A 25467-nucleotide genomic window follows, 5' to 3' on the forward strand; every position below is an offset into this window, starting at 1 on the left:
TTAGTTAAACTCAGTTAAACAGCAAAAAATTAAGTTTTCCGTACATCGCGTTACCGCTTGTGAAACTGGAAGCTGCCTCCCTCCCCCGCCGGTACTGCGCTGCTCAAGTCCATGCGTTCTTTTCGCGCTACCCTGTACATCCAAAGAGACAAGTGTCTTCGTTTTTGTTTTATCTAAAGTGTACAATGGCATAGTTGTTATCTTACCAACATCGAAAAAAAAGTTATTTTTCGAACTTATAAATCAGCCAAATCATCCTTGATTGATTGTTGTTTTCCTCGAAACAATTCACCACTTCACACATTCATTTACAAGTGTTGATGGAGCTATAGTTTTTCTCTTTTTAAGACTCTACGAATCATCTACGAACGTCTTTGTTCACGACCACTGACCTGCCAGTTCCTGCAGATTACGTGAAATTATTGTAGAACAAAACTTGCTTTGAATTATTCATGACTTAGCCTTTGAGTTAACTATATAACTATTTATTGATATTTGCACAAATAATGATCACACAATCTGTTATCCTGATTTTAACTGGAAAAATTATCTCAAAGAATTAGTCTGCTGTTATTGATATTGATTGAAATTTTTTATGAATCCTTAACAAGAATGAAGGTTATTGACGATACTTTCTCTTATCCTATTTCTATATGAGTGTAGTTGAAAGCACTTACATTTTTTGATAAACGGTCAATCTTACGATTGAGACCTTAAGAGCTTATAACAAGATATATCTAGGATGCTAGTGTAATAAATTTTTTCTGTCAAATACAGTTCCATTTCACATTCTAATGGTGTTTTCTCGATATACCAAAATAATATAGAAACATTTTTTGATTCTTTATAAGATAAGACACAAAATCATGAAAATTATTCAAACATAAACATTTTGCTCCAATGATTCTGACTATATTATCAATATCAAGAATTCTGTAATTGAAGTGGTATAGCATTATTCCAATCCAATCTTGGCATGAAAATACTAAACCATTCCAACTTAGTTTACGTGAGTCAGCAATATGTAATTTTGATTTTTTCTTTTGGGTGAAACTATTGTCTATCAAACTGTGGGCGAAAAAAATTCTCACATTTTTCATAAAGTTATGGTCGATTGTTATTGTATCATTTACTATTTGGTAGATTCAATCGTGATCATTATTATTTCTTTCAAATATTTGCTATTTTGAGAAGTTATATAGGTAGTGGAGAGGAATTGTGAATTTGATTCCAAAATAATTGTTTATAACTATTTTTCAATCTATTGAATATCACGTAAACAGTTTGTATTTGAACATATTTCTTCTTTGTATGATTTGGAGCAATAATTCATGTAAAAATGTTATATGTGCTATGAAATGTTACGAGCATTATTATATTACAATTATTTCCGTTTAATGAAAGAACCGGAGAACACGCTATTGCAAAAGCAAAATGGTATTTCCCTGCAATTTCTAGGAACTCATTATTGTAATCTCGCATGTGTTAATAGTGATACCGTGGTGTGTAACTAATTAAGCGTACGTCTATATAGTAATCATGCATACACCAAATTATATGAATATATTAACGAAAAAAAAGTCCAGTTTAACGACCGTTTCCACGATATAATTGTTATAAACATGAAATTTCTGAAGCTAAGTAAAAAAAAATGTGAATGTAGTTTTGCGGATTTGAGTAAATCTCGATTGACATTTGAGTTCAATGTACGACCAAATCTAGCGAGGGCCATAAACCTTCGCAAAAAGTTTTTTATTATAAGAAAGATATTGTTTTACTCAACCAATCCGATTAAATTCAACTGAAACAACCGTATTCGTCCTATAAAATCATTTTACAATTCTGAAGGTTGAAAAAAATATAAGTTTTGAACTGATTCGTTGGATATTACTGAGAATTTGCATGAAATAGGTATAGACTAGAAGAAGTATTTAATAAGGAACAAAAACGATTATTGTTTAAAATATTTCAAAAGAAAATATACTCATTATTGGAAGGATAAATCTCAAGCATATAATATGTAAGAGTTTAAAAGTAAGAATATTAAGCAGGATATAAAAATGAAGAATACAATCATATTAACAAATAATTTAGATTCAATCATTTATAGTTGGAATCTCTTAATAACACGTAAGGTGACTTCCATTTTTGTTCGTGTTCAGTCATCAAGTATCGCTCCGACGTACATACTAGGGTTTTCATAAAGTTTTCCAAAGTCTATATTTTAATCATTCCTTTGTGTTCTAACATAATAATTTTCTATTTAAAATTAGGCAACATTGCACAAATGTAACCCAGAAAGAGATACATCTTTTTTTGTTAACCGGCCAACACGATGATTTCTGTTACTGTTCAGTAAGTTACAAAGTAGATTTATTGCAGAGAATATGGTCAACCATCATTGGTTAGCCCGAAATACATTACACTTTACGATTTCGTTGACCCAATCTCCCAAAGAAAAAATAAAATAGCTACTAACTATACTACCTGTTATTCAATATCTAGTGACCATTCCTTATGTAGAGAAAATGAATCTTAAACTAAATGTGATGAATCGATTTTCACATTATTATCATGATATAATTAACACATAATTGTATGCAGTGAATTTCCATCATAGATGAACGAAATTAATTTGTACAATTTAAGAGACTATTTTAAATCAGTTTTGTGAGATTATTATTGTAACGTTGTACAAAAAGAAATAAATAATTAGACTTTCCCAGAAATTATTTGAAAGAAATACTGTGATAAACCGCATTACATACTAGAACGTTCATTGAAGACCATTTATAAAAAAAACAGATTAAAGGCGCCGTGCGAATTTGCCAAATTTCTAAATTTCATTGTTGTTGGACATGGCCGGCCTAAGGACCCATTCCGTGAGCCTTTTCGTAAAATTATATTATTAAAATTTGGAAAGTTATTATGTGCCTGACAGATATTTTGTAACGATTGTGTGCTTCCACCAAAGATTATGTGATTGAAATAATACTCAGTGCAGAAAAAAAAAGAAATTCGTATTTTTATCAAGTTCAAATACAGGCGTTCACGCCCAGTGTCAATATAATAAGTATAGGCAGAAGGTGCGTGTAAATGTCTGAAATGATTAAAGGAATAATATTTATGCATGGATACCGTAGAACTAATTGTTTCAAAAGTATCACACTGAACAATTATAACGTGTTACGTTCAGAACACGCCATAGTATAAAATTAGTTGCCATTTCGTTTTTATCACGAAATAACCAATATTTTGAAAACCCAACTCAATTTAAATTCTTAAGTATTCTTGTTGCGAGTGAAACATTTTAGGTTGAGAATAATATATTGCACTGGTAATATAGCCTGAGAAATTATTACTTCAATTTTCTACACAAAAATTTTCAAAGAATGCTAACTGAATTATACAGAGTTGTATTCAATCTATACAGTAAGAATAGATGAGAACAGGCAAAATTTTCAAACGTCACTATAATTCTCAGATTCTCTGAAATAGTCTAAAGAGCGTTTTCATCAGAAGGTAAAATCTTTTTGATCGAGATATCTATTATACTATTTGCATTGAATCTTCTGAGTCGAATACATTTTTTCTAAGTACTGCTTCTTGCAGATTCATATTCAGAAGTTTTTGGAGTCACTCTGAGTAGTTAGATGAAGTTATAGAGTTTAGAGTAGGTGGCCTTAGCCTAATCATCAATTTAATAATAGACGAAATACTCAAATTTGCAGACAAGGGATAATGTAAAGAGCGCCAGGCTGTAAAAATTATACACTCCACAGATTCTACTCATATTGAAAAGAATGCTACATGAATTAGAGAAACTAACAACAAAGCGTTGAAAAATACGTGTATACTATTAAAGTAGATGAGGTTATTTGGAGATAGAAGATAGGCGAAAAATGTAATTTTGATATCAAACTTATTGGGGAGCATCGCTAAGAGAAATAAGCATATAAGTGAAAGATGTTGTTAAAAGAGTTGAATACAATGGAAGAGACTGGAGAAGAGTTCAGAATGAATAGAGTAGCCAATCATCGGATAGCTAAATTTGCCCAAATTATTGTTACTAACCAAAGAAGTAGTCCCGGCAAACCACTGGAGAGTTGGTACAGAAGGTAAACATCACTAAACCAGAAATGAGGCCGAATTGTAGTTTCGAAATCAAGCTATGTCTAAAAAAGACGGAATCGGGTTTAAAGCCAACAAACCACAAGCACAGATTCCAGCCCCATACACTTCAAACTTCCGAACATCAAATCAAAAGTTCTGAAAGTTACTAGTAATCTAACCTTCAGTTAAACTATTTCGTCGATTTTTTTATTACTTATGTTACCTGATGATTTTAGTATGTTTCAGCCTGTCAGTTTGACATATACTTAATTTCACATTAAATTCACTAATTTTGTATGAAAATGATCTTTGTTTCTGAGAAATCAACTGCTTGTAAAAAACCAAAAAATTAGTTTATCGGCGCCAAGATATTTATCATTCGATAATTAGAAGCCGAATATACGAACCCATAAGTTTGGAATCTAATTTAGTCTACATTTTAACAAGATCCAAAAGAAAAAAGCAAGTACAATTACAAAAATGTTTTCAATCAACAGACGCTAATGAATAAAAAAAATAGAATTAAAACAATTTCTCATTCCTCTAAAAAATCAATACCCGTGAAGTCGTGGTCTTTATAATCCAGTCAGATTCCAAGTCCATTGGAAAATTACAATCTGGCCGAGTTTATAAAAATCTTAATGTTGAGAACGTCACGTTAATCGTCGGTTTATTGAACAAAACAATGATTTTCCATGATATTTAGTTAATAGTAAAAAATCTTATTAAAGCTTGATAACAAAATATTACATTAGAAAGATATGCAGTGACACTGAACAATACTACCTAAATAAGATTCTTGTACAATTCAAATAGGTATTTTTAAATAAACAAGATGGAGGTAATTCATATTGTAGAAGTAATAAGAAATAAAATAATTTAAATTAGCTGTTGCGTATTAGTAAAGAAAGAACTATAGAATATATCTGATAATATTTATCATCTGAAATTAATCAAGCTTTTTCGAGATAAAAAATTACTTATTATTTTAGTATCATTCGTTTGAAGCAAAAATGCTATACCAACAAACTGTTTGGTTAGCCTCTGATAAAAGTCTAATTACAGTGTTTCCAAATGTGTGTTATAAAATCAAGTATGTATTAACATAATTTTAGAATTATTCGGTTCATAAAAAAGTCTAACCGAAGGTTAAAACAGTTGCTAAAGGGGTTATATCTCTACTTGGAGATAAAATAAAATATAATACAATAACACGACATGATCAAATATGAGATATAAAAGTTGAGAGCAAAGTATCTCGGTTAATGTACTTCTAGGTCAATACTACAGAAATGTTAAAAAAATAATCGGTTGTGATTTTCTATTTAGACTACTTTATAGCTTCCTCCACTTCTCATATTGAGTACATCTCTGTAGAAAAGGGTTTTCCTCTCTGAAATTCTGATAGTGTTTTCCATTTACAAAGCTAGTGCACACTTGAAGTAAACTGAGTGCATTCAAATGTAAAACATAATCTTGTGAATTGATATCTTTCGGCTACACAAAAACTGATCAAATAGATATCCACTCAAGAAATCAAGTTGAATAAGAGGTTCATATCATGGAGAAGCCAGAGTTATATTTAGGAAAAATTACACTTCTTTGCGCACTCGAACTAGTCAGTAAACATTACGTTTATCATTTTCCATCATAATTCAATGCTTAGAATATTATTGCAGCTAGAGCTAAATTCAACATTTTCATAGAACAGTATGATGTGATGATTCTGAAAATGTATATTTTTCTCTTACACAGAAAGTTTCTCAACGAATTTTTAAATTGTAATTAGTTATATTAATTTCAGGCCTTCACTGACTGAGATCCTTATATCTTCAATCGAAAAATTGCCAACATTATCATCATCATTAATATTAAAAATCAGACATGTATCATCGCATCAAAAGTTAATTGAAAGCGCAATTATTATTAGTTAGTTGTAGGTAATAATTCTTATTCTGGTTTTGCCAATTCAGTAAATGATTGTAAGAATGCTTGACTGATTTCATTTTGAGAAAATTATTTATCATATATTATCAATCACCAACTTACTGCGCCTATAGATTTCTTTGACAGTGATGGTTAATCATCATATCCTTATATAATATATATATAATAATTTATAGATATATTCTGTTTCTATCAATATTATTAGTGCATTTGTGTTCTGATGAATAATTCCACATATTAATTTTGCCTATTACTTTTGCGTATATCTAATCAACAAACTATTTGGGTTTACAGATAGTGCAACAATACCAACAGAACAAATTATAGTTAAAGCCTATCAAAACCAGTCTCTGCAATGTCCTGGAGCCAACGAGCATTCCCTAGTCAACAGTCTACAGTGGATCTCACTAACGCAAGACAAAAAAATATTAGAATATTCCAGAAGCTCATTAACTGTTTACAGTGAGCAGCATCGCATATCATTAGCAAAAGATTATGGCTTAACCGTACATCCAGTGGTAGCAATAGACACAGGGGATTACATATGTCTCATAAACGGACGACCTGAACCAGATGGTGTCATCCAACTGAGGGTTATGGGTAAGTTCATGAGTATATTTATTTATATAAATCTCCACTGTAGTTTATTGAGTTGTTTTTAAACATCAGACATTACTTTTCTATGAGTAACGGGAAACGTCACTTTCAGTTGTAGAGCGGGAAAAACTGTTTCACCTATTCCTTTTGAGTCATTCAATTTCCGTTTATAATCCAAAACGAAGTATTCTCACAAGACAAATAAAACATATATAATTCTACCGTCACTTCCTTCTTCTTCTGAATAAAATATATATCACAATTACTGTGTGCATTACAGTCCAAGTTATTCTCACAAGCAACATTGAAAAATATTAGCGTGCTTGATATTTTATGCTCGAATTTCCTGAAATAAATTCCACTTTTTGTAAATATAGATTACTTACTTTGTTATTCGGTTTTTGACGCCACCATTACACAATGCTCTGAACACTTAATAATATGTTTTGTTTACGAAAATTCAGCTTGTTTAATTTGACTAACGTATTTAGTAACTAAATGGTATTCTAGTAAACAAATGAGTAATCTAATATTCACCAACAGCAGCATATTCTATTCCTAACTTCGTGTAAAATCTCAATGGCTACTCCTATTAACAGTGAAAGGTTTAAAGCCATACCAGCTCAGTGCTGTAGCAAGATTTTTTCAGTGACACTTATATGACACATATTAAAAATAAATTTTTCATGAAATTTGTGTTTGACATTATATGATTGTTTTCAATAGCGGTAATTTTTTGTTAGGTGTGCAAGAATTTGGAGACAATATTTTATTTTTAATATGAATTTCAGTCTCTTCACCCAATATTTCTTTACATAATTAAACCGAAAAGCACACTCGATATGAATTGACCGAATTGAGTATCATGAATAAACTTAAGGTGTCTCTCAAACTTTGCTTGAGTATGTAGGGCAGCATTTGTAATCTGTGCGACTTAAAAAATCCGTATTAGTATTAACGATAATATAGAGGTTCAAATATAATATTTGGGAAACCTTTTCACCAGCTCTTTGTAAGATGAATCTCATCTATCGTTCCTAGGAAAACTTTTGGTAAACATCAAAATACTAATTTGTATATTCAGTAGATCAATTAAAAGCTAGTTTTGGTATGTGGGTATTCTAAAATCGATTTTTCAGTCGTCAAAATTACACACATACTATATTTGCTTTAGAATTTTCTAACAACAACAATAAATATTTTGATTGAACGTTACTTCATTACGAATGTGTAAATATAAACGACAAAATCTCTTGATGAAGTAATAATTAGATTTGTGACATGAAGGTTTTGTATTATCTCCGTGTTCTCCCAATTATGTGTCTCTTTATTTTATTTTTATATCTCTTCAGCCTGCTACTTACCCAAATATTTTTTTATCGAAGGGTCATAATGGAATTGTATAAAATGTTAATTTTGGAAATCTAAAGAAATAATTCAGACAACATATCCGAGCCCAATCTATGATCGCTGCACTGCAACCAAGAAGTTAGATTAGAATTGATACTCGATAAAATAACCTTATTCAGTTTTTGTTTAAATTTTCGCGCAAATCAGAGTGGAAGGATGTACGTTCACGAAAGGATGTTGCAGGCGACTACTACAAGTTGTCTTTTTCCTTTAAAAAGTTAATAATGTAGCTTTTTTCCGCCATCTTCTCTGTGTCCATGAACGTTGCCCTCTTTGGTATGTAGGATAAACATACTTTTATATTGTTTAGGTAGCTTCCATATATTCATATTTTTTAAAGATGGAGCTTTAATATGTGATTACTACTACATATAAAAGTTTGAATTCATTAACTAACCTAATATAATCAAATGGCATCTGCGATGTTTCTATCAGACATAGATACGCATTAAAACTTTACATAACCACTTTTTCAATGCTTTGATGGAAAGAGTATGAAGTTGATAGATACACAGAATAAATATATATGAGTCCAATTACAAGTAGAAACAAAGAAGAATGCTTGTCCAATCAGATCTATATTAAAAAGTACAAGAATACGGGATTATTTTCAACTTGTTATGGTAGACAGAAAAATAATGTGAAAAACGCCATCTGAAATACATGGAGAAATCTTACGAGGAAATAAATGAATATGGTTTTGAAAAAAGGAAGAAGAACCAATTATGGAAAAAATAGGAGAAAACAAATGATGTATCGAGAAATTGTGACATGTGGAATTGTGGTAGGCATAACTATTCAAACTTTCATAATATTTCACTGAATTATGAAAATTTATTTCATATCACCAAACTTCATTACTACCAAAGAGAACAAATATTGTAAGAAAAAATGTATACAAAGTGATAGTTACTCTTATAGTATGTTGAATGTTGTTGTAATTGTAATTGTTATTGTAAGGTTGAAACATTTATCGATAAATATTCAAGAACAGCTTTTCGATTGTTTCTGATGGTTGGGTACACCTATACTTTTACCCCCGTTTATCCAGCATGTATCCTTGTCTCGTGAAAAATAGTGAATTTTTCGATTATACTTTCGAACGTTTTGACAACACTAGATAAATATTTTTATCAATATTGAAATCCTGTTTTAGCAATTTGCGTAAGTTTCCCCTACATATATTGGGAAATATGTCGTTTTCTATTGCAGTGAAGACGAAATATCCTGGTTGAAACAAAAATTATGTGTATTGTTAGCCTTATAGCCCTCTAGTGAATTGTATTAAGCTTATTCGATTCTCATTCTCTTACATGTGCTTGTGTTACCTGACCATCCCTTCTATGTTTATTTGACGTATAATAGTGAGACTATAAATAGTGAGCGATAAGACACCTGTCATATTTTCACCATAATTTATTACTTTTTGTGAGAATGTCTCTTAATATTCGTACAAGTCACACAATTATCATTTTTCTATGGACATTTTGAAATATTTAACTTCACTATCACAATCACGCTTTTTCCTAAAGACGATATAAAAATATTATTTTCTTCCATTCTTCAAAGTTAACATAAAACTCAAATTGTTTTCTTAAAAAATGCTTTTCATAAAGATTTGTAATGATTTCAAAGAATTTCTTGTAATATTAATTATGAAATGTAAAACTTATAGAGTTATCAGTAAAATATATTTTGGGTATAATTGATGTTCTATCGTCGTATTAAAAACCTGAATTGCTTTTTAATTATTGGTTGGATATACCATTTCTGTATAAAGGGTAGAGAGATAGAGAGCAATATGTGTATATGAAAATTGTGAATCGAAATGCGTTAGATACGGGTGGTGCAACATTAGCATATAGTACATACATATACTAAATTATTTTGTACGTCGTTGAAATTTTTCAATAATGAACTGCTAAATGTTATTAAATATATTTCAATACATTTACAATTGTACACACACACGTGTACGTGAGAAACCCAGTCCCTCCAAGTATCCACTCCCGGATAAATCGGCGAATAGATGCGAAGAAGGACATTTCACCACTCTCTGTCATTTCGATAGATCCTCATCCTCATTCACGTCGCAGTTTCGTGCGTAGACTCCATCCTCTCCCCTACGGGAGATTCTGGAGGTGTTATCCTTTTGTTAAAAGCCTGTTGGCTATACCTTCTAGTCTTCTTTGTTGTCTGAACGTCTCAATGTGTGTTTGTTTTCGCTGCTTCGGGTAAACCCTTTCCAACCTTCTTCGGCAAGAATAGAAATAAGTCAGTCAGAAATAAGAGTCAGAGGACTCCTTCGACTTCTTTATAGCTGTCCCCGATATATAACTCGGCACTTGCTTAAAGTGCGGAATTACCGTGTCGGAGAGTGTCTTCTTATGGGCAAACCTAGGATCTTTTTTATTTTTTGTGTGTTTTTTTAAACATTTTTTTAATAACGTAACTTAACCTAGTGATCCTGTTGTCCTGCGTTTTACTTTACATAGGCAATGAGTGTATACATGTTCAATACACTCCTTCTCTTCCTTCTCCTATTGGGGCTAGCGTTTTCTTAAAGCGTAGCTGAATCTTGCTTGAGTGGTGTTCATGGCTAGTTTATTTGTTACTGTTTTCTGTTTTCGGGTGTCGGCGTTTTTTGTGTACGGCTCGATTGTCATACTTTTTTTGGTTTTAGTCAATTTCTCCTCAGCTCTATTTGGACTTTCTTTCATTCTCTTTATGGAGTGGATACGTATACCACTCAATCTCCTTATACTTGCTCAGGAGGATTTTGTTGAAATCCTCTTTTAATACTGCTGTTATCTTTCCTGTGTAAATTCCCATTTTACAGTGAGCATCGATTCTCCTCTTCACTAGCTACTTCCGTATTGCTGTCCACATGTTTGGGAACTTTAATTTAATTATTGGAAATGGTTTTCTCTTCGTTTTTTTTTTCTGTTTTTTCTCTTGTTTTCCTCTATTTTTTCGAGTTCCTTTGGTATATGTTTGTTCGCTGTGTCTCCTATTTCGGAGGATTCTCGCTCCGTTTTTTCCTCTTTTTCTGTTTGCTCACCTCGATGTTATCTCCATCCGTCATTCATTTATTTTTATTCGGAGTCACTACCTCTCAACTTCTACGGTAGTGAGACATACATCTTTCTTTTTCGTTCTGCTCTCCATACCTTCAATTTTGTTCAAAAGTTTTGTCATGGTGGCTTCTATCCTACTTTACTATTATTTCTAAAAACAGATTATCTCCATATAATTAAATTTGTGTTAGCAAACACAAACACATAAATATAAAAGGTTGTGTCTGGACCCAGCGACTTGCAAAGGAAGAGAGTTTCATTAGGGTCTGAATATCTGAGTCCACTTTCCCTGCACTTCACTAACATACGTGTTTACTGTTCTACAATTGCTACACTCATACTGTAATACTGTAATACTGTAATTCAACTATTATTTCAATAAATATGTTAATAGTATAAGTTAAAAGGGACATCATACATTATCATTCCAAATCACCCAAAAACAGAACAAGTAATATTATTTATCAAGTACCTTGTAATGATTATGACGCTGCTTACATTGTTTACATAGAGCAGACATTTAGTCTGTATAGTCAGTATTTAGAAAACAAACATACATTTAATTATGAAGATTGGAAAATACTTGAAATGGAATCAAATAGGAAGGAGAAGACTGTCAATGATAAAAAAGACAATTCAAGTAATTGTCACTGTCAAGTCATATTTTGCTGAAAGACTAATGGCTTTGTTATTATTTCGCAATATATGATCCCTTCAAAATACTACTATAAACATGATCCAATTTTCAAAACCCTTGGCTACGTCATATATACAAACCGACAGCGCTAAGATCAATTCACGCTTAAACAGTCAGCAAATATAGAAAATGGAATGAAAAAGCATTAAATGCAATGAAATCATCTGTGTTATTCATTATAGTTTCTATTCAATTTCGATAATTTTGTTGGGTTTCCATTAAATTTTATCAGTTTTTATTTTTCGAGACGAATCCATACCTTACAAATATATCTGGATGATATACTACGTGTGATGAATTACCCAATATCTACACAAACTTCTAGTACAAATGTATATTTTGATATAGACAGAATTCAATTGAAAAATGATATTCTGTCGTAAGAGATATGGTGTTATTTTTCAGCGAAATGTCTTTCCATTAAGCTAATAATCCACATAGGGCGTACCACATTAAATAACCATTACGTCTTTCAACAGAATCTGATAGCAGTTTTTGATGGTGAGAAGAATATATACAACTCATGAATAATGAATTGATGGAAAAATATTCCACATTCACACTCATATTATAAAGTATACATGTTAAAACGTTATAAAGTATGACCATGGCGCCTTATGTGTTTTATAGAATGTGATTTTTTATAAATACATAATTTTATATGATTTAAACGGAAGTGAAAGTAAAAAGCACTAATAAGTTTAACGTCACGCAGAGAGATCGAAACCTAGCAGTTGAAAAGAAAGGAGTTGTAGAAATATTAATTGTAGATGTGACGATAAAAACGAGTGTAGGAGAAAGAGCAAGTAATAAATAATATGGTACAGAATTTTTCTGGTGAGATATTTGAATAAGTAGTATGCAATTAGATAGATGAATAAATATCTAAACTGTTTTGAATAAGTAGCGAATAAAAATTAAGACTTGGATTATGAGTGAAATGGAATCCTAGTAATACTATATAGTATGGTTAGGGGGGAGGGTATGGAATTAAAACATAATAATAATATACTGAATATACTGTTTACATCACCACTACACCAACACTAACAATCACACTTATAACACCTAACCTAACCAATAATTTATTATTGGATACATTTTTCAACAATTTTACATCATCAATATTTATGCAATGATTGTGATTGGCAACGTGATCGGCAATACCTGATTTTCCAGCCCGTCCATATTTCAAGTGTTCTTTAAACCGGACAGTAAAGGATATATTTACGTCGTGAGCAAAAGCATGGTTTCAGACAGAGTTCGTGAGTTTGCAAGAAAGAAATGGCTGGACCTTGAAATCAAATATGTCTACAGTAAACGAAATATTCTTGAAATAGAAGCATACGGACTTTAGAGAAAACTGACATATAAATTAAGTGATTTGAATTTGAAAACTGGTGTGAGTTTCAAAGAAACATGTTCAGGGTCATTGATTCAATATTTAAGAAGATATCTGTTTTAAGTAAGAAATTGAAGAAGTTGGAACCGCAGCCCAAGAAAGTTTCTTTGAAGTCAATCGAGATTGTAGAAAACCTTTCTTCCCAGACGTTTGACAGAAAAGAGTTGGACTTGGGAATAAGGGTTTGGGTTTTGCTGTTACGGGCGATGGCGATCTGGTCGAATTGATTTGATATATTGAAGCTCCATTCAGTATCTTCCTCAAGACGCTGTACTAAATGGTTATGAAAAAAGAATTGTAAATAGGTTAATCAATCGTTATAGGTTTAAGAAATTTCTATGTGAAACCACACCAAACTCAAAATGAAAAACAAGAAAAATTTGCTCTGATACCTTTCAGTCCTCTTTACACGAGAGGATTGGAAGGAATATTTATCAGAGTGGATTTAAAATTGGTTTCTAAATCCAACAACACATTAAAACAATTGTTGGGCAATCCTAAAGATAAATTATCAAATTTGGAAAAGAATGGTATATATTAAATAAGTTGTGGTGATTGTGACCGAAAGTATATTGGGAAAACTACTGCTGTCTGTTACTGTCCGGTTTAAAGAGCACATAGCTAATTTGAAATATGAACGAACAGGAAAATCAGGAATTGCCAATCATGCCGCCAATCACAAAATATTAATAATGTAAAATTGTTAATAAATCTATCCAATAATAAATTATTAAATGCGTTGTGTTTTGGAGCATTAAAATTGCTAGATGTAGTAGCTTTAATAGGGACAAAGGGCCAATTCCTTATAGCCCACTCTTTAGTTAAATAGTGAAAGAATAAACATGAATGTTCCCGTCAAGGAGTTTTTTCACGCTGGAATTAATTTTTGTGGGAGGTGGCTTATTGGTGGAAAAATTTAGTATAAAACAGGTAAGTCAAGTTATTAGATTTTAGTTTACCTTCAGTCTCTGAAGACGATAATTTGGTTATCGAAACGCGCGTCAAACAGTGTAATTGTTAGTGTTGATGTAGTGGTGGTGTGAACAGTATATTCAGTATAAATATCGTCAACGGTTCCAGAAATTCCAACTTAGTAATGATAATAATATACTCAGTGACAGTATCAAGAAAAGGAAATGGCCAAAATCTACTTGTAGCAACTTGGCGAATGAACTACGTCAAAGTTTGTGGAGAGAGCAAATTAGACAGTTTTTTTTCTCATATCCCAATTGTCTGATGAGATTTATATCTGTTCACCGAAGCATTCACGCCTATGAAAAAACTCCACACTTCGACGTGAGATATATGATATTTCACTGAACAGAGAAATATGAATGCCCATTTAGGTATGTAGGACTTGATCAATCTAATACGTAGCTGTTACCTGTTTCGAATAAAGTCGTGATTGACTAGTAGTCAGAGAAAGTGCTAATCGTGGATGATTTATAAAACAAGCTTTACAGCGTGAATATTTGTACATCTAGGTTCAGGTCAAACTTGGTCAACAATTTGACGCTCAATAACAAAACGGTCAGGTAACACATCCATGGCTGTCATTGCAGTAGAGTTAACATGACATTCAATTCTGCGATAGGACAAACTACAATCCTGATTTATTATAATTCTGCTCCTGCCAAAATCGCTAAGCAGATAATAATTATGATATCTTCGAACATGAGTCGACTCGTTTCACATAAGTCTATAAGTGATAATATCTGTACTTTTGACACTCGTAAATTTCTTGAAAAACAAATTGATGACTTTGACTATAACACTGTTAATATTACTGAGTGTATCTTCAATTACTGGAATAGATGTCATTATTATGGGAAATTTTTCAGAATCTGTAAAAAATTAAGCTTGAATCTCACAGTTGAATAACTGAGTGAAGTTGTTAAAAAAGAACAAAAATAAGAATTGGAATGATTGGACCATGCTTCTTTTTTCTGAGAAAATTGAATCGAACTATTTAAAATTTCCATCATAATTTAGTCACAAAACAAACAAATTCCCAGTCATAATGTGTACCAATAAAGTTCGTTGATAGAAAGCATTCAAAATAATTCATATTCGCTGACATACTGGTATTGATAATGAATTTAATTAGTTTCAGTACAATGAAATTACGACACTAAATAGGACCAATTATAATTGTAGATATTTATTGATAATAAACTACTCCACAGAAGTTGAGGAATTTTAGTTCTCAGTTTATGATTGACAATATTAAAATTTCTATTTATCAAAAATTAATATTGAATTTTTATTCCCTCACTATTTCAATTTCAAGATTGGGACGATAAAGATGGTAATGCTAAATTAAGCACACAGTGGAAGTCAAAAGCATCTGCAATTACTCTTGCACGATACGGTTGAACATTAGCGTCTAGGTGGAAAGTGAATAGCTTGATGAAAGAAACGTATAACAGTGATTGTAATTAGCAGTATTGTTACTATCAAACAAATAGTACTGAATATAATGTTCTGTAACAGTAATTTCACATATTCTTATCCACTCTAAAATGCTAGTGAGAGCTCTAAAACACAGTTAAAGTTATCATAGCCCCTGTATTCAGCTTGATATGGACAGAGACTTTATTCAATTAATATGAGAGATAATAGAGAGCAAAGGATTATTATCATTAATATATTCATGGACTGAAATTATTTGCAGAAGTTAAAAGTATTCAACCTATTAGGATGAAACTAACTTAAAGCAAATACCTTTGGTAATCCGAGTCGTAATAGGGGCAAAAAGAAACTGAACAAACGAACTAAATTATGTGGGTATAAAAGGTTAGCTTCATGAACTATTTGAAAAGGTTGAAGGATACACAATTCACATGTTTTATAATATATGTCAGCATAATAAGTCAAGGTGCATAATGAAGTTTGATAGTATGTTACCAGTAGAAAACAAGAGAAATGGGAATTTCATATTTACTTAGATCTTCTCTTCTCTCTAGCAAGATAAACAAGTATTGAAAAATTTAGCAATATTGCATTAAGTGTGAAATTTGGAATCATTTATATCTTATACGGTCAGTGAACTATTTATGGAGAGCGTGATAAGACAATCAAATATTTCGGCCATTTAATTGAACTCATTTTGTATATATATATATTGCTTTTTGAATAGCTAAGCATATAAAATCAGGATCTGATAGTTGGATGGATCTATCAGCCAAATTTATTATCTCTAATTGTTTTGCGACATAGGATGACACGAATTGAAGTTAAAATATCTTGAGGACCAAGTTGGTTTCGTATACCATTCTGTTCTGATATTTTTGTTAATTTTATATAATGTGACATTAAGAAAATTGATTCTATTATTTTGCTCAACCTCGATTATTTCATGATAAGAATTGAATTTTTCACTTATGTTCTCAATTTGATTCTTCGGTACAGCAGTAATGCAATCATCTACATATCGGAAAAAGAATGGAATATTCATATCAAGTTTGCTTAGGATCGTTTCATAAAGATCTTCCATTACCAATTAGCTATAACACTTGAAATGGAAGCTCGCATAGCACAACCATCAATTTGTTCGTATATTTCATTTTCATATTTAAAATTTAATACACGAAAAGGGGAATTTTTAGGAATGGTTCATATTCATAAGAACAAAAATGCTATAAATGATAAAAAAGATCTAAATAATTTAACTAAAATTTATAGCTCCATTTTGTAAATTCTAATTAATTTAATTGATTACCTCTATATACTTGAGATGAGAGAACCAAGGAAAAGACAAGAACAAATCTTAGCCTACTATGGAGCCAAACGAAATTTCAAAGTCAAAATATTTTGTTACTCAACATATTCTCCTCTAAATTGGATACATTTATTACAGCGTACCTGCAACGTCTCTAGACCTTTCAAAAAAATGTTTCTTCTTGCTCTGCAAACTAGATCCATCGTTGGAATTTAGGAATTTCTTTTTTTTTCACTTGAGGAAAGAGATGATAGTCGGACGGAGCCATATCTGGTAAATATGGGGGGTGATCTAGTAATTCAAACCTTAAATCACGAATTTTTTGTATGGCAACATGAGATTTGTGTTCAAGGGCGTTGTCCTGCAAAAACAAAAACAAAACACCTTTGGGTAGCTTTCCGCGTCTTTTTTTTTCTCATGTGCAAATTGACGTGAACTATATTATGAACGCGTTCGTATTAAATATTCAGTGCTTCAGATATCCGTTTTAGCCCAATTAGACGGTATGATAAAATCATGTCATGAATTGCATCGATATTTTCCGGAGCTGACACAGAAACTGGCCTTCCCGATCGGTCATCATCTTCAATGGGAAATTTACCTCTTTTGAAGCTTGCAGTCCAATTTTTCACGGTCGCATACGAAGGACATTGATCACCAAGGGTATTAAGCATATCTTCGTAAATCTGTTTACCTTTTAACCCTTTTAAATACAGGCACTTGATAATGGCTCGATACTCCAATTTTTGAATTTTCACAAATTCGGTGGGCATCTTTCTTCTTTTAATTTATTGCATAACTATGGTTTACTTTTTTAACGTCACACTTTACACTGACACTTCTAATAAGTTATTGTTCGTTTCTGTGGTAGCGCAATATTTTGTTTATGCATGGAACTGGTCTAGGGCTAACTAGATATCAGTGCCTCCTCGTATATACTGCATAATATATATATATATATATATATATATATATATATATATATATATATATATATATATATGAGTAATTTAAAATATAATAATAACACATGAAATGTAGTTTATCCAGAAAAATTAGATTAATAGAGCTTCCGCTGAATAGAAAAGGAAAACAACTTCCTTTGGTGAATATTCGTTTTTCGGTATAAACGCAAAGCAGTCGTTTTTATCCTTTCCAGGTATTTTATAAGCACTATTTAGAAGACGTTGAATATTCCCCCTAGAGAACTCATAATTGGGCTGAATATTTTACTACATCAACTTATAAATAACCATATTAAGCTCTGAGGTATTCCCTCACTACAAATAAATAAACAACCACCCTCGTGTTGGAGAGACATATTTTGTTTCTGTTCCTATCAACATCATCGTCAATAATATCAAAATGCTCTGCGTATTGACTTAGGATACGACTTTATAGCAGTGAAATATGGATTTTACTAAATTCAATTTAACAAAAGCAACGCTGAGAATATGAAAGATAGAATGCGTGGAGATCTTTAGATAAGACTTAGTTTTGATAATTTCTATGTTCTTCTGTCATTTGTATACTAAGTCTCCTCAATTTGTAACACAATCTGGCAAAAATTTATCAACGAACTTCGGATTTAATTACAGAAGATTACTCAAAAGTGACAAAGACTGATCCTCACAAATTTCTTCACATTGAAGGAACATTTTTCACATACTATCGTTGGAAAGTGGATTTAAAGGATGAATTCATGATCAATGAAAACTTACAAACAAACAAAAATATGATGAGTTATACTAATACTAATAAACAATTCACTAATTCTTTGAAATCAATAAATTCAACTTTAAATATGCCAGAGATGAACAGGGATCTTTTAAAGTCTAGAATTGATAACATTAAACCGTATGACGGTAACAGTAACACATTAAATAAATTTCTAATTAGGTGTGAAGACCTAATTAATGATTATCGGCAATTTAATGATGCACAATTATCTAAATACATATTCCAATCAGTTCAAGATAGATAAAGCTGAAATATTAGTAGGTAATCGTGCTGAGCTAACAGATTGGCCGAGATTGAAAGAAGCCCTGATTCAATGTTTCACTGATCGTAGAAATATTGACTGTTTAGTACAAGAACTCACTAGAATGAAACCATTTAGGAACGAACCATTGATGAACTTTGGAAGTCGAATTCAATTATTAAGAAGTAGAATAGCGCAGAAAATTAGTAATAATCCTAACATAACTAGAGAAAGTGTGCCAAATAAACCATTATGATGAAACTGCACTTAGTACTTTTATAGCAAGTTGTAGTGATACCTTAAGAAATAACTTGCATCTTAAAAATCCAGCCTCACTGGAAGATGCAATGGCTCATCTGAATGAGTTTGAAAAATTATGTGGCAATCTAATGACAATAACCGAGCAAAGACAACCTTATTCACAACCAATATACTATCCTGAAAACCAAACACAACCTTCTTTCCAACAACCCTATCATTCCATTGACAATAATAAACCAGTTAATCAATTCCCCAGTCAACCTATTAATATCCAACCTAGACAAATGCCCCCCAGACAATACCCGACGAACAGACAAATATTCGGACCTCTACAAAACGTTTTCGGACCAAACCAAAAACCCATACACCAACTTCCTAAACCAACACCTATGTCAACGACTTCAAGATATTCTTCCACATTATCACAAAGACAAAGATGGCCAAATAATAACAATTATAATCGAAATCAACAATTTCGAAATTCTGGACAGAATTCAAATTTTACTTCCGAAGAGCTATTCACATATGACAACGACCAATCATACGAACAACATTACTATCAGAATCAGAATACGGACGATAATGACCAAAATCAAACGTACTATAACTATGACAAGACAGAAAATGAAAATTTTATCCAAACGAGCCAACAACAAGGAACACAGTAGAAATTAACATTTCATCAGAAAACGCATTACCTTACATAGAAATTAATAATACCAAATTAAAATTACTTATAGATACTGGTAGCTCACGTTCAATTATTAAACCTGATATTATAGAAAAAACTTATCCAAACTCCGTTAATCGAATCAATGCACAAATTAAGACAGCTTTGGGTAGTCTAGATATTGTATATCAATCAAAACTTACAGCATTTCCTGAATTTCAAAATCCAAACTATTTCATCTCTTTTCTATTATTTGATTTCCACGAATATTTCGATGGTATTATAGACTTATAGACTATATAGTCATAGACTATAGTCTATAGACTTATAGACTATTATGGACTAAATGATTCAAGAAATATGAAGTTTAATAGTGATCTTATAAATAACAAATTAATAGGACCAAATACTGAGATACCTCTCAGATATAGACGAAAAGAAAACTCAAATATATTATTCTCAGTAGAACCACAACAAAAAATTCTAAAGAATTTACCTGTTTCTATTTTTAATGGAGAAATATTGATAAATGAAGGTAAAATAGGACCATTGTATATACCGGAAATTTTGACTGATGCCAGAAACGGATTTGCTCTTGTAGAAATCCAAAACAAAACAGATCGAATAATTTCTGTTAATCTCAAAGAAACTTTAGATGTAGAGTCATTTGAAAAATCTAGTTATGATACTTTTAAAATTAATTCGCTTCTCAACTTAAATAACGAAGACAATAATAAATAAAGAAAAAAATCGATATCACAATTAATTAGAACAAACCATATGAACGCGAAAGAGAAAACTGAAATCTTAAAACTTATTCGAAACTTTTCAGACATCTTTAAACCGGGGGATAAATTATCTTTCACGGCAAGAATAAAATACGAAATTAAAAGACCGACGAAATTCCTATACATTTTAAATCGTACTGATATCCATATAATCATAAAGAGGAAATAAATAATCAGATAAATGAAATGTTGGATAAAGGCATAATACGGCCCTCAACTTCACCATGGTCATCCTCTATTTGGATAGTCAATAAAAAAGAAGACCAATCAGGGAAACAAAAGTATCGTCTACTCATCGATTATTATCGGAAACTCAACGAAAAAACGATCCCAGATCGATATCAGATATCAAATATTAATTCGATTCTCGACTGGGAAGATTAAACTATTTTTCAATTATTGACCTTTGGGCTGGTTTTCATCAAATCCAAATAGACAAAAATTCGATATCAAAAGCAGCTTTTACTGTCGATAACGGCTATTATGATTTCCTAGAATGCCGTTTGGGTTAAGAAACTCGCCATCCACATTTCAACGTGTTATGGATAAAATTTTAAAAGATCTCCAAAATAAAGTGTGTATGGTCTTTATGGACAACCTAATAATATTCAGTACCGGACTTCAAGAACATATTCAAAATTTAAAGCTTGTTTTTTTAAAACTATGCGAAGCGAAACTTCAATTAGACAAATCGGAATTCTTACGAAAACAGGTAGAATTATTAAGCAATTGTTCAACATTAAAAACATTTTTTCATTATAAAAAATAATTTAGAAGTGAGAAATGCAGCTAATGAAATCTCATATCATGCCTTATCTCAAGACATGTTGTTCAGAACAGAATTTCTCATCAAAATTACACGTACGAAACTTGATAATTTACAACCTCATATACGTAATAAAAGAAATTTCTTTGACGGGGTCGGTCAACTATAAAAATGGTTGTTTGGTACACTTGATACCGATGACGGTAATAGATATGATAAAGCAATAAAAATTCTAGAAACAAACCAACAAAACATGATTACGGAAATAAACTTATAAAGTTCACTTTCCAAGAATCTTATGAAAAATTACAATGTAACAATTCGCATCTTATGAAAAAATCAAGAAAAATTTGCAAATTCTCTCGAAAAATTTCAAATCAGCCTGCAAAAATCAATCACCGATTCACACGAGTATTTAACCTTTCAAGCTTTTGCAAAACTAAACACACTTCATCCTTCTATTAACCCTAGTCAAGAGTTACAAAAAACGCTAGAATATTTACCCTGACAACCAAATTACAAAATTTAAAAACATTCTAGCATACTACCAATTTTTAGGCACTCAAGTTTTGTTTGCTAATAATAAATTAATTCTTGCTATACATATACCAATTATCAAAGCCGAAGTCCTTAAATTATATCACCTCTTACCCATCATTCAAAACAACCTAATATTCTCCCTAAAATATTCCTCTCTGGCACGAAACAACTCGAATCACCAATTTATAGAAGAAATCTGTCGACTACTAGAAAATGTATATTTCTGCACTTGACGACAATTGCACCCTGCAGCTCCTCGAAAACCAATCGACAAAAAGTTGCCAAAAAATAAATTCAAAATTAGAAGAATCACTCACTGAACAAATCACACAAGAGGAGATGATTATTATTACAGTAAAAACGGAAAAAGTTTTTTCCAAATGCCACACAGGCAAATACCTAGAAGTAAAAAAACCTACACTAATAAAAATATCAAAGTCATGTCAAATAGAAATCAACGCAAAAAAATTCTTCAACGACGTCAAAATACAACGAGGAAAACCACTACTTCTTCCCAAACCAATTACGAAAAATACGATATGATTGCAGAATATGAAATACCCAAAATGGAAAAAATTAAATTAGAAGATATTCACAAAATAAGCAGAATGACGAATGAACTTATACCACTAAAAATTCCAATATCCAACCACTATTCCAAAATTTCTGGTAGGTATCTTTACTAGCCATAATTTTATTAATACTGGGATGGATTTTTCAAGCCAAATGGCTGACGATAGAGAACAATACAACCACAGCTATACCCACTACCCTGCCTATTCGCATTCTGTGAAGAACCGTTTGTTTGTTTGTCAAGTCTTTCCTTCTTTTTCACTTTCTTTTTCGTTGTCTTTTCTACTGCAGTATAACTCTACTATCCACTACAACTCCAGCATTGCAGAGAAATTTTTCCTATAACAGGGCCAAACGAAACAAATCACTTCCCCTACACCTTCGATATTCAAATAATTCTTTTCAAACTCATCAATTAGTTGTTCCCCTTCTTATACTATATTCTAACACTATTGCTTTTTCCTATCATTTTCTCTTAGTAGTTCGTTTTTTCACCAACATCAAATTTCTTCTTCATATTTATTACTGTTTCCGATTTAGTAACTATCAATGTAGACCTTCCATCCGTCCGAGATTATAAATAAAAATAATTCTCGGTTTTAATCACTTTATTCAATTAAATCTTTGATTCACTTCAATCTAAGATTCAGAACGTGAATTGGAATTCATGTATTTTTCATGTACAAACTATCAGGTTAGGTATTACGGTTGAAATAAGTTTGAATAATATTTAGACAGATATCGGACCAGAAGTTCAAAGGGTCTATACTTAGGAAAAGCCATTGGTATTTGCGAAATACCGGTGTACTATTTACTCAAAGCCGTAGAAATCTCAAGACGTTATCAATTATTCAAACTTATTAAGAGCATTAACGGGAGAGAAGACATTTATATATGCACTTTAAAAGAAATAGCATTACCGCATATGCTTCCCTTCAGGATGTAACAGATCAAATAAATAATAAAATAAAATCAATGCAAAGTCAAATAAAATCTCTAGAGATTTCTAGTTCATTTATTGATAGACAATGACCTAGGAAGGTCTGGTCGTCCATTTGTTGAAATGATTAATAATGTTTGAGTTTAAGAAATATTAAATTATATCAGAAATGACTTGCAAGATTATTATAGCTTTTAATTTGTGAGATCGCGGTAGTTTCGACATTATTGTCAGTTGTTTATTTTTCCTGGAAATAGAAGGTACTTTTTGTTATCAAATATTGTAAATAAGAATATTGTTTTGTCTGAAAGTCACTTATAACAGTGTTTCCAAACTTAATTCGATTTGGAAATAGGAGCCAAAAAATTACCAATGATTTTATTTACGACGAACGATTTCAGTTTCCTTAAATGAAGAGAGAAGCAATTATTTTATCGCCCATCACCGGGAATTAACAATTTTCCCTCATTGTGCCAACAATCTCTTGGCATCTGTCAAAATCATCATCTGTAAACTCTTGAATCAGTTTAATAACAAACTAGTTATTTCAGAAGAGCAACTCAAATTACCGTGATCTGGTAAAGAATAAGTATTCATAACACATCTACGTATGGATTATGCTTGTGATTGACACTGTTTTTCACGAAAACAATTTTTAAGAATAGGATCAAGCTCTCAAACAACATAATATCATATCTATTTAATATACATGAAATACATGATAGAAAAAATTTTTAGAAATGTATGCAGTATCTGAGTGTGGTAGATTAATGGTAATTAATGTGTTGTTCACCAGTTGATACTATTTACCAATTTTTCAAATGCTTATTGACTCTATACAATGAATTTGCATGTATTATTAAACTGTATTATTTCTCAATAATTTCAATATTTCAAAATATTCCGTCTCAAAATTAGAAATGTCGTCAAAATAATCTGGAAAATGAATGTCAGAGAAACGAGAGCCTGATATAGCATATTATACTTATGATTGAATTGGAGTGCTACTGCTACTTAAACGGAGTCAGTACATTAATCCCCACAATTTCAATTTTCACAAACATTCACAAATTTATTTTCATGTTCATGTACGTCTAAATCTCGTCGTGGAAATTCCCGTATTCATAATTTCATCATCACTGCAGCAAATGTACAAAGCATTTCGTTTTACACTAAAATTTTAATGTTGTGTTCTGTAGAAATAATTACAATTGCTTTTAAAAAGCTATTTAATACCTTTTACAAGCACTACCATACTTGGAAGTCAAACTCGTATTATTATACTTTTGAACTTATTCAAGAAATTTTTATATTTCCATCTGAAGTAATATTTCTGACTCTTAAAAAATATCAACTTTTCACTCACTCTGTTCTCCTTGATTACAAAGTATTGGTTGTATAGCAATCAAATCATAATTCATGATATCATTACCTTTCAGGTATTCAACAATTTTTTATGAACTTTTTACTAAAAAATGTGTTGTCTGATACCAGATAAGTAGGTTTGAGATGAAAAGAGGACTCATGTCCTGGTTAAGAATCCGTAACTTTTACAGGGACAGCCTAACAATCTAAAGATAACAGTTTAACTCGATGAAATTCATGGCATGGAGATGTGTAGCTTTTTAGATCGTTGTACATGTGAATTAGAATAAGGCGAAATTTACCATAATCAGCACAATTAGTTGAAATTAATATGCATATGCTTTGTGTTGGAGAGTCACAATGAGCATCTTTTACATTTGCAAATCAAAGGATATGATGTGAATCTTCAGAAATATTTAGTCTGGAGAAAAATAATGTATGTATGCTGAGGCACATAAATGGCAAGAGAAAAAATACTGTGTAATTACCATTTTTTACAGAGACGACTAAAACATATTTCATCTTGTTTTGTTGATAAAATTTTCCTGCTGGATAAAAAATGAGAAGACGGACTCACAAAAAAGATTGTTTAGTAACCTGAGGAAATATGAGAAATAAG

The 25467-nt window shown here is 31.3% G+C and overlaps 1 protein-coding gene across 1 annotated transcript in view; it reads left to right on the plus strand.

The window, feature by feature from the left end:
- LOC130903962 (tyrosine-protein phosphatase 99A) overlaps positions 1–25467 on the plus strand; it is a 451000-nt gene that overhangs the window by 73068 nt on the left and 352465 nt on the right. The window contains exon 2 of the mRNA XM_057816426.1: positions 6355–6660. Coding sequence (XP_057672409.1) covers positions 6355–6660 — 306 coding nt within the window. The remainder of the gene's footprint in view (positions 1–6354; positions 6661–25467) is intronic.

Source organism: Diorhabda carinulata, chromosome 1 (assembly GCF_026250575.1).
Source record: "Diorhabda carinulata isolate Delta chromosome 1, icDioCari1.1, whole genome shotgun sequence".
NCBI classification, from domain to species: domain Eukaryota; kingdom Metazoa; phylum Arthropoda; class Insecta; order Coleoptera; family Chrysomelidae; genus Diorhabda; species Diorhabda carinulata.